Source organism: Amphibalanus amphitrite, unplaced genomic scaffold (assembly GCF_019059575.1).
Source record: "Amphibalanus amphitrite isolate SeventyFive unplaced genomic scaffold, NRLGWU_Aamphi_draft 001424F_arrow, whole genome shotgun sequence".
NCBI classification, from domain to species: Eukaryota; Metazoa; Arthropoda; class Thecostraca; order Balanomorpha; family Balanidae; genus Amphibalanus; species Amphibalanus amphitrite.
The window spans coordinates 979-14,486 of record NW_024882917.1 but is presented as its reverse complement, the minus strand read 5'-3'; the positions used below and the strand labels follow the sequence as shown (position 1 = coordinate 14,486).

Below are 13,508 nucleotides of genomic sequence, written 5' to 3'. Positions count from 1 at the left end.
CAGTCAACCTGTTGTATTCATGACCAGCAATAAATAGCGTGTGACGCGAGTGTACGGGCTTCGAACAAGCGATGTGCGACACACAAAAACTTGATAAATGTCCTGTTTATGTCAAGCATATTGTACATTTGACTGGAAATCGAGTAATGCGTATGGCGACCTGACATTTTCCGTTACTTGTTTTTTTTTTTTTCAAACGTAAGCGATACGACAGTGCACACATCGCAAAAAAAGGAAGACAGATTATGAACACAAAAGTCATCGCTCCATGCTCAACAAGCCGACAGCATGTCTAACTAAAACAATCAACAGTTCTTCAGGCATCGCGATATTGCAACAATAACAAGCGTAAGCAGGTATCATACAAGATATTGTGTCATGACAAAGCGATGCAGAAGAAATAAAAGCGGTTGGTGTTATCTGTCATGTGGTTCCTAGAAGGAAATAAAAAGCGACTAGAATGCATGCCATCAATTCATAATTTCGTCCGAAGGATGTATGAGTACTTTTTGTGTGGACTGGGTACTATGTCCGATGAAGTACAAAACAATTTATGTTGGAAAGCTCAAATAAAAATATAAGAAAACAATAAGATCAACCAATGGAAAGACATAGAAGACGGCTTGAATGCGAATATGCTCACATCAGAGCCAAGGATATCGGAGAAAAAAGAAACATAAAATTGCATCAGTACCTATGTTTCAATTGCAAAGGTAAAAAATATGCGGACGATGGAGTAAATTAGGGACATTTCATAACAAATGATGGAAAGCATTTTCACAAATTAGTTTTGCCTGTTTCCTTCATAAAAGGAAAGCGCAAGCGACTTAAAATAAACAGTGCGGTGCCTGACAGGCAGACTTGAAGTTATCATGTCATGTTTAGGAAATAAATATCTATAGGAAAGACAATGACTTGATTGTGACAGTTAGGCAAGACCATACATAACATGTTAAACTTGTTGGAGCCACACACGGAAACATCACTCATGAAAATACACGCCAATCGGCGTAGTTTTTCGATGACAACATCCACACAGGTAACACAACAAGTAACAAAAGGCGACGCACGTGAGCCAACGCGACTAACTGCCGCCAATCGGTCGCCGAACGTTCATCTGCGCACACAGAAGCTTACTCGGTGCTCCACGAATCCTCGAAGTCCTTCTGTAGCTGGTTCATCCAGACCGAGTGGTCCACCTCCCACTCGTCCGTGTCCAGGCCACGGCCGGACGAGTTGAGGTCAAGACTGCCGACTGCGGCCACCAGGGCGGCGCCACCGAGCCCCACCAGCACAATCGGGAGCAGGATCGACCCCAGAGAGTCGGCTGTCGGGGTGCGGGGAGAGACGGGGTCAGAGACAAAAATGGAGACGAGAGACGCACGGTCACCACAGACAAAGTTACATTCAAAGAGTCAGCTATCGATGGCAATCAGTGGCATGTGATTTGAGGCATCCTCAAATTCAAAGGTGGTTAATGTTGAGATAGCTAGGTTAAGTGGTTAATGTTGAAACTCCAAGGATGGTTTCGAAACAATGACATCGAAGTAAAATGTGGGGAAGCCAAAGTAAAACCACGAAAGAAATAAGTCAAATATGAATGAAAGTCCCAGCAATCGGTAGAATAAGTCTGAACCCGATCTTAATCGTCAGTCGGCTTCAGTAGGTTGACGTAAAAGACGGTAAAGTATAACATTTGGTGACTAATTAGAGTGTGACCTAGAAACAGAGGCACTCAGCCCCAATAAGTGGTAAGTGGTGAGAGCTGCACAGGCGAAAATTCTATTTATCCAGGCTATTTATTTAGTGACGTCATAATTTCTGAGTTTTCGTTCAAAAAGGGCATATGTTAGAAAATCATAAAATCAGAGAATACACATACAGACATGCCGTAAACGCCATTAGACTGCAAATACCATGAACAATCAAATGGCTATCTTCGATTTTGATTATCGTTCTGTATTTTCCAAAATATTCCAAGAATCTTGGCAATTTCTCGTGACTACTTCACGACCATGATACATGCATTTCTTAAATTGAACTTTTTGAACCAAACACGTACGCCTATGATAAAATGAATGTCACCATCGCTTTCTACGCCCCAAATTACCCATAAAACATCATGTGTCACAGGCTGCGAATATCAGTTTTGATTTTCGGGGATATGTGCCTACCCGGTTGACCTGACCTTGACCCTGACCTATGCTTGACTGACCCCTACATAGATGTGACACTCTTGTAGGCCTTATATGAAGGATTGTGCACCGCTTTGACAGAGTTTATGACGAGAGGCGCCCATTGTGATGTTCTGAATTCCATGCTACTGAAAACCCGATTTCAGGTGTTTGACCTGACCTTGACCCGACCTGTGACCTCACAATTCAACTTTCAAGTACTCATCTGAATGGTATCATCGCGTTCGTTCGTTTACCGGCGGGGGCGTTTAACGCCCCCCCCCCCCCAGCAAAGGGTGGGTGGCGAAATATCCCAGCAACTGCCGGTGGACTTTGAATTGCTCGTTGCAAGAGAAAGCAATGAAAAAGTGTAGGCACTAAAAAGATTCCATTAATCCAGTTTTCTGTGACAGTTCTTAGCAAAATGATAAATTTAGGGTATTTTTGCTCTAGGGCAAGAAACAGAGCGTAACTAGAATTCCAATTCAGTCAGCCTCGTTTGATTCTTTAATTTGGCGCCATTAAGTCCTGAGAGAGTAGGTACTAACGGTAGTGTGTACAATGTACATGTCTGATTAGCTTAGCAAAATTTATCATTTTTGGACGTTCAGTTCAGTGAAGTTCAGTTTATTTTGTTCTCTTCAAAACACAAAAATAAACAGCGAAATACGTTGATACCTTCCCTATGGTGTGAGTATAATGAAGCGAAAAGCTTCTTGAAAATCATGCCAATAATTTTATACAGAGGATTACAATTTCATTGCTAATGCCGAGGCTAATGCCTTTAATTTTGGTAGTTTCTATTTTCGCGAATTCTCGGATTTCATATTCAAAGATGACATATTAGTGTTCCTTTACCGTCTTTATGTTATTCTATCAGTCGTCCATAGACGATAAAGCCCTATCTATATACTACAGTACTATAGTATTATACTATATCATCCATGAGTAGTCTATTTACATATCTGCGTTTCCTCCCTATCCACTCACCTCCGAGGACACCTCCTCCCCCGGTGGCTCCCGTGCCGGTGAACTGACGACGAACATCACCACGACCAAACAGACGGCGCACGAACCTTTGGAGGGGGGGGGGGGCGGTGACAGGAGGTCTCACTATCGTGCGGGGATCTAGGGAATATTCACAAATTTGTGAGGTGTTACCACTAGCTTGTGATCTAAATGTGATCAAAAATGCTCATACAGTTGTGTTCTATAAATATCACGATAGAAAAATAATTTTAGCTATATATGATTGTGGCTAAATACTCTAAAAAGAAAAATACCGTAGTAAAAGATGCAGTGATAAGCTGATACCAACAGAAACTTATTTTAAACCACAATTGACAGCTGACTGCCAGGTTAACCAGCTAAATTATTGTCCCTCATCACTTCCCTGTCACCACCACCAAAGTCATCTTACCCGGCCAGTCCTCCGCCTGCGCTGCGCCTCCTCTGGTAGCCGTAGTACTGGCTGGGCGCCGCAGGCTGTTCGTAATAGCCGTTGTTTTCTAAATAGTCTGCTGCCACTACTGTGAGCAGGGCAGCTAGGACGACACACCGCAGCTTCATACTATCTGTGGGAGATGGCGAGTTTGATAAATACAACGATATGGTTGTAATCTTGCTATAGGAGACATGTCTACGCTAGAGATTAGCTTGGTATTTGAGTTGTGGAGGGTCTAAGCTAGATATGTAGCACAGACCACTAGGCACCGCTTAGGATGTCGCGAGTTAGCTTATCAAGCGGCAGCTGAGGTTTTAGAAAAGCTTGCATGCCCTTGCAAGTGAATTGTAGTTCGAGAAATGAAAGGCATTTGGTTCGCTATGCCGGGTTTAACAATTTGCATGCGTTTCGCGCCTAGCAGGAGGAACAGCTAAATTCATGAGTATGCAAAAACAGCTCGCAGCTGTTAAGATAAGGGTGCTTAGCATCACTTTTATGCGTTGTTCGTTTGATATGCGATTTAAAAGTGTTTTATTTTCTTATTTCTCCTTTGATTGGCATTAAATGATGCAATCATGGTAAGCAAGATAAGAAAATAAGACGGTTATTTGCTTTCCTCATGCTGCATTCTCATGCCTGGAACTGCTTCAGTTTGGCATACTAAATAAATTATTCGCCTTATTGACAAAAATAGTATGCATGCAAGTCTTCGTGCTATCTTTCTAGCAATTTTGAATAGCAATGAGAAATACTTCAATGCTTATGGCCGTGGCCATTTATTCTCATTAGTCAAAGGGCGAAAAAGAATTTTTGCAATATCTTTGAAGACACTTTTGTATGAAAAATGCACAACATTTTAAACAGCCTGAAAAATAAATCATAATTATCTGAATGAAGCACTTCCAATATGTCGTGATGGATCGCCTGCTCCTGGACGATTTGATAATCAATTTGTGTGATCTGAAAGACTATCATACAATTTCGTGTCACACATTTTTTTAACCTCGGTATTCCGAGGTCGTCCAGAATGGTGCTTGTCCCCTTGTGATAATTCCTGTAACATGTTCTTTCCTTGTCTATCTAAAAAAAAATAACGCTTCATTCGAACATACTTCGAAAATTGTTTTGATTTGTCTCTCTTTTATTAACATATCTAAAATCTCCAAAAATTTTTTTATAATTTCTGGTGGAATATATTTTGAAAACAGCTTTCAATTAGGTTGTAAAGTGAAGCAGGAACCTTGTTAGTAGTAAGTTAACTTAAGGAAAGCAAAGTTTCGGTAAGTAATAGTTCGTGTGTGTGTGTGTGCTTTTTTGTTAGTCAGCATGACGTTCAAAAAGTTTTGGTAGAATATTTACTAATTATTCAAATGATTGAACTGTACCTACACTTGCAAAAATATTCAAAATTATCAGTGGGTATAAAAAAGCAGTAGCAGAGGTAGCTTGCATATCAGTATGCTGAGTTCTCACCTGTTTAGAATCCGACCGTTTTTCTTATATTGGCCCGCACTCGCGTGTCCTCTCGCGTCCTCCCGAGTGCGTCCTCCCTGCGCGGCGTGTCCTCCCGCCTCCCCGTGCACCTTGAGCCGTCCGACCAGCGCGTCAGCCACCGTCTCACCGACCGACACACAGCCAACTGTGCCAATCAGTGCAACCGGGCCGCTTTTATGCACAGTCGTTAAACGTCGGGGCCGTCTCTCTTCCTTGCGATTTTGGCTCACGGAGGAGCCGCCTGCAATGTCCCCGCCGGCGCCATGAGAGAGTCCCGGCGACCACAGTACTCCCAGGGCAGCCGTACGGCCGGCTCGACCTACTCCCGCCCCGATTACAGAGTGGGCAGTGTGGGCTCAGGGCACACACACACACACACACCCCAGGTGGCTGGGACGCTGAACAGGTGCCCCAGGCGGGTTGACCGTGACCGGTTAGTCAGTTGACCAGAATTAGAACGGCTGACATGCAGATTGCAGAATAAGGCATGCAGAGTTTGTGAAGTGTTGGAGAACGCATTCTGGGTTTTGGGTTTGGTGAAATGTTCTTGATTACTTTGCTAATTTCAGACGGCTATGACAAAAATAGCATCACGAGAGCACAGGGAAAAAGGGCAAATGCTTACTATGATAATAATCGACATATTTAATCGCTTACTTGTTTCAGTCAGGTGTAAGTTCAAGTGAAGCGCTGTCATAAATAAACTTTCTTTTGTACTTTTTCGATTCATATGTATCGAAACGCACCTGCGTAAGCTATCTAAATGATAAAGCTTGGCAATATTCAAGGCAAAGGCTTGCCGTGGCATTGTATTTTGGACATGTCAGAACCCAAATACTAGAAAAATTAAGCCATTCTGCATATCAGCCGGTCAGTAAAGTTGAGCTGAGCGCATAAAGTTGTTTCATCGTTCTAAAATGGCTTGCGCAGGGCCTTTCAATCTGCGGCAAAGTAATGACAGCACATGTGGTGTGTCAAAAAAGCATTTACTTCGAGCCCGCTGTGAGGATTGAGCTATTTGATCGATAAATATTCCAATGCTTCATTACCACTCGATGATTTAACTTACGAAGGCTCTTGCTGTAAATTATCACGGTGCGAAGTAAATCAGCTGGCTAATCATGCATTATCATTTTATTTTGTTGATGTCTAGGTCTGAGAATGTTCAGCCCGGCGGCCATTTCCCCGTTGGGGCTATCCAATACCGTTTGCTGCTTGTCGGTATGTTGCATGGTTTTAGGGGGGGGGAATACTCCCGCCCCCCCCCCAATGGGGGCGCGTTGCTCGGCCATAGACCTCTGTATACAGAAGTCTATGGCTCGGCAGATCCCAACGGGGCGCAGGTTTAAAATGAAAGCTATGCATTGCAAGACAAGTATGTACCGGGTGGCCCAGAAAAAACGTTCCCAACTTTAAGTCAATATTCCTCAGAAACTGATAAAGATACAACTTTGAAACTTCGAAGAGTCAATGCGGCACATATGTTCAGTAAATGGTGTGATTTTCATGCTATTCGGAAAATTACTTTTTGAACGGTTCTTCTTTCAAGCATGCCATGTAAAAAATACTTTTTTGCTCCGATGTTTACTAAAAAATGTGAGTGAACGGGTTGCTTCGAGCAGGAAACTTTCACCTTCGCACCTTCACCCCGGCACCGCAGCCTACAGCCAGGACTGCCACTGGCAGCTAGTCTCATTGATAGTGCGGGCCTTAGGATGACACATTCCCTCAGGCAACCACGATGGCTCTGTGCCAGCGGCAACATTATCGGAAGAAGTTTCCAGTGTTCTAACCAGCTTGTGGCTCAAATGCTTTCCTGGCTGACATCCCTGGGAAAAGGTAGCTTTTCAACCAGTTTTTTTTTGTCATCTGCTGGCTTTGTTGTTTTTCATGAGTTATTCTGTGGTCTTCTGGTACAGGAACCAGTCTGCTTTAGTTTGTTATCCTTATCCGGTCGATTTACTGTTTGATCTACTGAAAGGAGGGTAATCAGCAGCAGTCCATGTACCACGCCACTCCTGCTCGAAACATGATTTGGTGTTGAAACGAATGGCATCCATGAGCACCATTTTGGCTCAGTATTTGAATATTTGACACATAATTGATACAAAAATATTTAAAATAAGAACATACGTGCTGGTTTCATTCACGTGCTCTAATTTTCTATTCTTTTTTATAACATGGAACGTCTAACCCAATCATTACTATCGTTCGACATCGGCAAAAAAAGCAAAAACGTCTTGCTTAATTGAACTAAAGATTGTCAGCTTGAAAATGATGGTACAGTGTTATAATTTGGCATACCAATGCGCAAAGAAATGGCGCAACCTTGATGAAAATTTTGGCTCGTTATTTGCACACGAATTTGAGATATAGGCCTCCAAAGTTCGGAACGTTTTTTTCTGGGCCACCCGGTATATGTAAACCAATGATGGCGAGCGGCTATCCAGCTTGTCCAACACATATTGTTTGATTGCCACAACAATGTATTCACTCACGAATAACGGATATGAGCAGACGCTGTTTGAACAGCGAGTCCGATACGCAACAAAACAACAACAGCGTGTTTAACAACACAATAAAACAACAGCAACAACGCACGGCGAAACAAAACGCTAACAGATTTGTAACACACTTCACGACGCAACATGTCTAAAGAGGGAAATTATTTAACCGTAGGGATTGCACAGGCAGTGGTGCTCAATGCGTAGAGCGGGTCGAATAGTTGCCGTTTCAAGAAACAAGCCCATCAAAGATTGTTAAGTTGAAGTATTTCTGACTATGTAGTTTGGCAGAGTGCATGCCAATGTTGAGCCTTATTACGACGCTTTGAACAAAATCAGCATTGTAAAATGGTGGAGCTCGGCAATAGATGCATGAGAAAGGGCGCCTTTCGTTCTCGCTCACGAAGTGAAAATCAGGATATATAGAAGATAACGTTTGATATAATGTAAACAAGTGGAGGATATAATGTCAATAACTTGCATACCACGAGGTCTCACCCTAAAACCCTCGAATCGTTTCAAAATACATACGACGCACAAGTCAACTATTAGAGACTTGTCCAACCAGCGGTCAACCAAGCAATTCTAGTGGAATGTGAAAGAACCAATTACATAGCTTCAGTCTAGCTACGAAATTTTTCACCCTGTAGAGCTCCTTTGATGCGAAGGTCGATTCACAGTTGTGCAATATATCAGTCTGCGTGTGCCTAAAATGACCAACAATATCAAGTTCCAGCCTCATTGGTGGTGACATCATTTTGCGTTCGTTTTCCGCAACGTTCACTTTGATCATCCACTAAACAATTGTTATAACTTTTCAGAACAGTCCCGCATCACCACCAAAACGTTCTACCGTTTATTCGGTGCTCCACGAGTCTTCAAAGTCCTTCTGGAGCTGGTTCATCCAGACTGAGTGGTCCACCTCCCACTCGTCCGTGTCCAGGCCACGGCCGGACGAGGTGAGGCCGGTGGACAAGGCCGCAACCAAGCCAACGACGCCAACTATGACCACAACAACAATCACGACGACGATGGCGATGCCGAAAACTGCCAGAGAAAACAAATGGTGTCAGTGGAAGGTGCAGCCACAAAGTAAGGAGAAAACTTGAGTCGCTCCGGGAAATTACGAGTCGTTCCGAAATACACAGGGTACGCGAGTCAACTATTGCAGGTTTTGTTCCGAAACCTACAATAGCCAATGGTCATTGTCAATGCCAATGGTCAGCTAGTGGTTAACGAAACTGATTTTTTTTTTGAAAGCTTAAAGCATCGAGCTGCTTTGAAAATGTTCTATGTATATAAAATACTGATAGCTCCTTGAGCATCTACTTGTGCTTATTTAGATTTCAATGGAAACGATGAAGATAATGTGTGTTTTACTGGTTTTACTATGCTTTTCGCAATCGTGTAAGAGTTGTTTCGCTACTTTAACCACTTCATAAATTCCTAATGCATTGTATTTCATCAAAATGACTGTCACTGAACTTTTTCTTTACCATAACCTATCTGCAGCACCCCAAGAGCAGAACAAGAGAAGGATTACTCACATCCACCTCCGAGTCCAAACTGCCTCCGGTTTGCTGGGGAGAACAGGCTGCTGACAGTTCTGAAACAAAACGAAAATACACATCGTCGAAGTCTTCAAAACAGTGGCAACTCACCAGGTTATTTTTAGTTTTGTTGTCATTCCTTGGTTTCAAAATGTCGAATGTTTTTTTTTCTACCGTATGCTTATAACACGTTTCAGTGAATATTTTCTAGCGTTCATTTTCAAGCACTTTAACTTTGAGCTAATTTCTTACACAACCCACGCCCGGATCGACCTCTTCACCATGGTGGTGGTGGTGGTGGTGGGGGGGGGGGGGGTTGTTTGGCCACACCACATTATATCGGAAAGTAAGCAAGCTAGAAAAACGCGGTAAAAAAAGCACTAGATGGCTAACAATAAGATCTTTCAGAATTATAAAGAACATTTTTCAACCAGGTCATCACTGAGGTCACTGAAGGTCACCAAAGGTAAGATTATCGCGACTTTTTGTAACCGATTTTGACAACTTTTCACAAAACGGCGCATACGTTGGGAACCATTAGAGCTACAGCGCCACAGAAAAGCGCATTCGATAGCTCTTTCAAAGCCCTTTCTGATTACTGCTCTCAAATTTGACCCAAGGTCAACGATTCAGCCTCCAGAAGGCAAACACTCAAAATTGGACGTTTTTGCGGACCATGTTATTTTCTTTAACCCGCGCCCGGCTGAGGGTCCTGGATTTCCACGCCCTGCTGGGGGGGGGGGTGTTTGAACATCCCCCTTGTAACTCGGCTCCTGGGCCACGTAGCGATACGCGGAAGGCGGCGTTCGAAAGAGCGTAAAAAATAATGACGAAATCACTTCGGTCAATTTTTTGGTCAGGTCAAAGGTAAGGTCACCAGAGGTCATTGAAGGCAAAATTTCGCCGATTTCCAGGTCGAATGTCGAAAATTTCCAAGAAGCTAACGCATAACTCGGGAACCAATAGAGCTACAGCGCCGCGGAAAAGTGCATTCGAGAGCCCTATTAACGCCCTTTCTGAATAATTATCTCAGATTTGACATAACGTCAACGGTTTTGCCTGCAGGGGGCAAAAACTGCAAAAATAGCCGACTTTTTCGGAAACAGTTTTTCTGCAATAACTTTTGACCCAAGCCTTGTACGAGCTTACTTTTACCGGCATCGTGTTCCTCTCGTCAAGACGCATCGAATGAACTATAACTTGACCTTGAAAGGTTAATTTGAAAATTTGACCTCAGGTCAAGGTCATGACCTGACCAGAAAGGGTCATGTTGCATATCAGTCGATCCGTATCGTCGAGCTGAACACATATAAGGCGTTTTTATCGCTCTAGCATGCCTCTATCAAAAGTTATTTGCGAAAAACTGTTAGATACCATTCGTGACCTAAGATGACCTCAGGGCACAAACAAGGGTCACGGACACCATTTTCATGTTCAGTGTGTCTAAACCACTTATAACTCGGTGTTTGGGAGTGTTTATAATGTCTTTCGTCCAAAAGAGGCGCATTTCAATTTTCTCCCATTGACTTATAATGGGGAGGTCGCAAAATTGACCTGACCTTAGGTCATCGATATCAAAATTCTGAGATATACATTTTGTACATGTTATTGCTCTTAGCAATCGCTGAAAGTTTCAAAGCGATCGGTCACTCGGTGTAGCTATGACAGACATTGAAACTTTGTATGAGGTGAGGTCACTTCAAGTGACCTGGTGACCTGACCTTGAATGACCTTGGTCTGAAATTTTCACAACATGTGTAGAATTGATGTATGATAAGGTGTACCAAAAACGGCGGCGCGAAGCGCCGCCGTTATTGAGATATTCGCGAAAAACCACAAGGGGGGTGTTCAAACCCCCCCCCCCCAGCAGGGCGCGGGTTAACATTTGACTCCAAGCTTGTATGACGCTGATTTTAGCGGCATCGGTTTAATCTCATTGAGACGCGTCTCATAAGCAATAAGTTGACCTGGAAAGGTCAACTTGAAAATTCGAACTCAGGTCAAGGTCACAGAAAAGGTGATGTAGCATATAATTCGATTCGTATTGTTGAGCTGAACACATTCATGGTGTTTTCAGCGCTCTAGCATGTTTCTGTCTAAGGTTATTGTTAAAAAATGTTAGTTACGTTTCATGACAAGAGATGACCTAAGGCGCATAAAAGGGGTCACAGGTACAATTTCACTATTCAGCGTGTCATACTCACATGCCTTCCGATGTTTGAGGGTGTTTTCGGCCAAAAGAAAAAAATCAATTTTCCCCCATTTTTTATACATAATGGAGAGGTCACAAAATTGACCTGACCTTAGGTCACCGATACTAAAATTCCGAGATATACAAATTGTTGGTACTGATTCCCTCATGCAACAGCCTGAGTTTCAAACTTCTTGGATGTAAGCTCTAGGAATGAATGAATCCGTTTTTTAGAGGCATGGTCATTTAACTTGACGTGGTGACCTGATCTTATGTGACACAAAGTCAAAATTTTTACACACGATGCGAAATTGATGTATCATAAACTACACCAAGTTTCGCGGCGCTGCGTGCCGCAGCTTTCTTTGCTTACGCAAACAAAAAGCTAGCAGGTGTGGCCAACCCCCCCCCCCCACTCAGGCAAAGGAAACATAGCTGAAGTAGTACACCCAGCACAAATCTTACATACCTGCAATATATCTAGTTTGCAAAAAAGGACATGAGCGCAATTTTAACATTAAACAAATGTCCACCAGTTTGCCTTATTTCACTCACTCGAAGAAGCTCTGGCGGCGCTGCGGATAGTAGGGGGTGGCGGCCTGCTGGTCGTAATAGTTGGTTTGGTATTCGTTCTGGTAGGAGTTCTGGTAGTCGGGCTGGTAGCTCTGGTAGGATGAGTCAGCCCATGCCATCGCGGCCAGCGTCAGTGCGACGAAGATGGCGAACTTCATGGTGGGTTTCTGCGGTCATACAAACGGGCAAGATGTGACTTTTATCTGGGAATAATGCACACAGATAACAAAACATCCTGCCATTTTCTTTGGTTGTAGGTAATTAGGTATGCCTAGGTGAGCTGCATCCATTAAATGTATTTGCCGCAGTTGGTTACTTCTGAATTAACAAGTTTTAACCCGCGCCGTGCTGGTGGCCTGAACTTTCCGCCGAGTGCTGGGGGGGGCGTTTTCACGCCCCCCCGTCTAACTCGGCTCCTGGGCTACGTAGCGACACGCGGTAAGCGGCAATCGAAAGAGCGTCAAAAATAAGGACGAAAACACTTCGGTCATTTTTTGGGTCAGGTCAAAGGTCAGGTCACCAGAGGTCACCAAAGGTAAAATGTTGACTATTTCAACATTTTGGAAACTGCCAACGGCTATCTCGGGAACCGATAGAGCTACAGCGCCGCGGAAAAGCGCATTCGATAGCCCTTTTACAGACCTTTCTGAGTAATGCTCTCAGATTTGACCTCAGGTCAACGGTTTAGCCTCCAGAGGGCAAAAACTCCAAAAATAGCCGTTTTTACGAAAAACGTTTTTTCGTCAATAACTTTTGACTCATAAGCGCCATGACATTACTTTTGCCAGCATCGTGTTCCTCTCGTCGAGACGCGTCGAATGAACTATTCGTTGACCTTGAAAGGTCATTTTGAAAATTTGACCTCAGGTCAAGGTCATGACCTGACCGAAAAGGGTCATGTTGCATATCAGTCGATCCGTATCGTCGAGCTGAACACATCTGACGTGTTTTCACCGCTCTAGCACGTCTCTATCAAAAGTTATAGCCAAAAAACTGCTGGCGACCAATCATGACCTGAGATGACCTCAGGGGCACACAGAGGGGTCACTGGTGCATTTTTCCTATTCAGTGTGTCATGTTTACCTATGAACCGATGTTTGAGAGCGTTTTGAACGATATTCGTCCAAAAGAGGCGCATTTCAATTTTCTCCCATTGACTTATAATGGAGAGGTCGCAAAATTGACCTGACCTTAGGTCACAGATATCAAAAATCCGAGATATACATTTTATACATACTGTTACTCATATCAATCGCTGAAAGTTTCAAAGTGATCGTTCAGTCGGTGTAGCTATAGCGAGCCTTTGAACTTTTTCTGAGGTAAGGTCACTTGACGTGACCTGGTGACCTGACCTTGAACGGCCTAGGTCTGAAATTTTCACAACATGTGCGGAAATGATGTAGGAACACGTGTACCAAAAACGGCGGCGCTGCGCGCCGCCGTTTTTGAGATATTCGCGAAAAACCTGAGGGGGGGGGCGTAAAAACGCCCCCCCCCAGCACGGCGCGGGTTAAAAAAAGTTTATGTGGGTGCCGATGTCGTCCTTCTCTCTAAAATCTCCTTAGTATCTCTTTGCCG

The 13,508-nt window shown here is 43.5% G+C and overlaps 2 protein-coding genes across 2 annotated transcripts; both read right to left on the bottom strand.

Moving 5' to 3' along the window:
• LOC122372957 lies at nucleotides 1-5,280 on the bottom strand. Its single transcript, XM_043350645.1, has 4 exons — nucleotides 5,092-5,280; nucleotides 3,595-3,748; nucleotides 3,165-3,250; nucleotides 1-1,327 (listed from the first exon to the last, which is right to left on the bottom strand). Exons 2-4 carry the CDS (start codon nucleotides 3,741-3,743, stop codon nucleotides 1,134-1,136), a joined length of 429 nt encoding a protein of 142 aa, XP_043206580.1. The 5' UTR covers nucleotides 3,744-3,748; nucleotides 5,092-5,280; the 3' UTR covers nucleotides 1-1,133.
• Nucleotides 5,281-7,580: 2,300 nt separating this feature from the next.
• On the bottom strand, nucleotides 7,581-12,123 carry LOC122372961. Its single transcript, XM_043350649.1, has 3 exons — nucleotides 11,913-12,123; nucleotides 9,164-9,222; nucleotides 7,581-8,663 (listed from the first exon to the last, which is right to left on the bottom strand). Exons 1-3 carry the CDS (start codon nucleotides 12,086-12,088, stop codon nucleotides 8,473-8,475), a joined length of 426 nt encoding a protein of 141 aa, XP_043206584.1. The 5' UTR covers nucleotides 12,089-12,123; the 3' UTR covers nucleotides 7,581-8,472.
• Nucleotides 12,124-13,508: the final 1,385 nt, after the last annotated feature.

Excerpts from the sequence above, each read along its gene's own strand:
- LOC122372957 (XM_043350645.1), bottom strand. The coding sequence starts at position 3,743 with ATGAAGCTGCGGTGTGTCGTCCTAGCTGCCCTGCTCACAGTAGTGGCA. Across the intron at positions 3,251-3,594 it reads GCAGGCGGAGGACTGGCCGG|GTTCGTGCGCCGTCTGTTTG; the intron begins GTAAGATGACTT and ends CCCCCTCCAAAG. Across the intron at positions 1,328-3,164 it reads GGGAGGAGGTGTCCTCGGAG|CCGACTCTCTGGGGTCGATC; the intron begins GTGAGTGGATAG and ends GCACCCCGACAG.
- LOC122372961 (XM_043350649.1), bottom strand. The coding sequence starts at position 12,088 with ATGAAGTTCGCCATCTTCGTCGCACTGACGCTGGCCGCGATGGCATGG. Across the intron at positions 9,223-11,912 it reads CGCCGCCAGAGCTTCTTCGA|AACTGTCAGCAGCCTGTTCT; the intron begins GTGAGTGAAATA and ends GTTTTGTTTCAG. Across the intron at positions 8,664-9,163 it reads GTTTGGACTCGGAGGTGGAT|TTTTCGGCATCGCCATCGTC; the intron begins GTGAGTAATCCT and ends TTTCTCTGGCAG.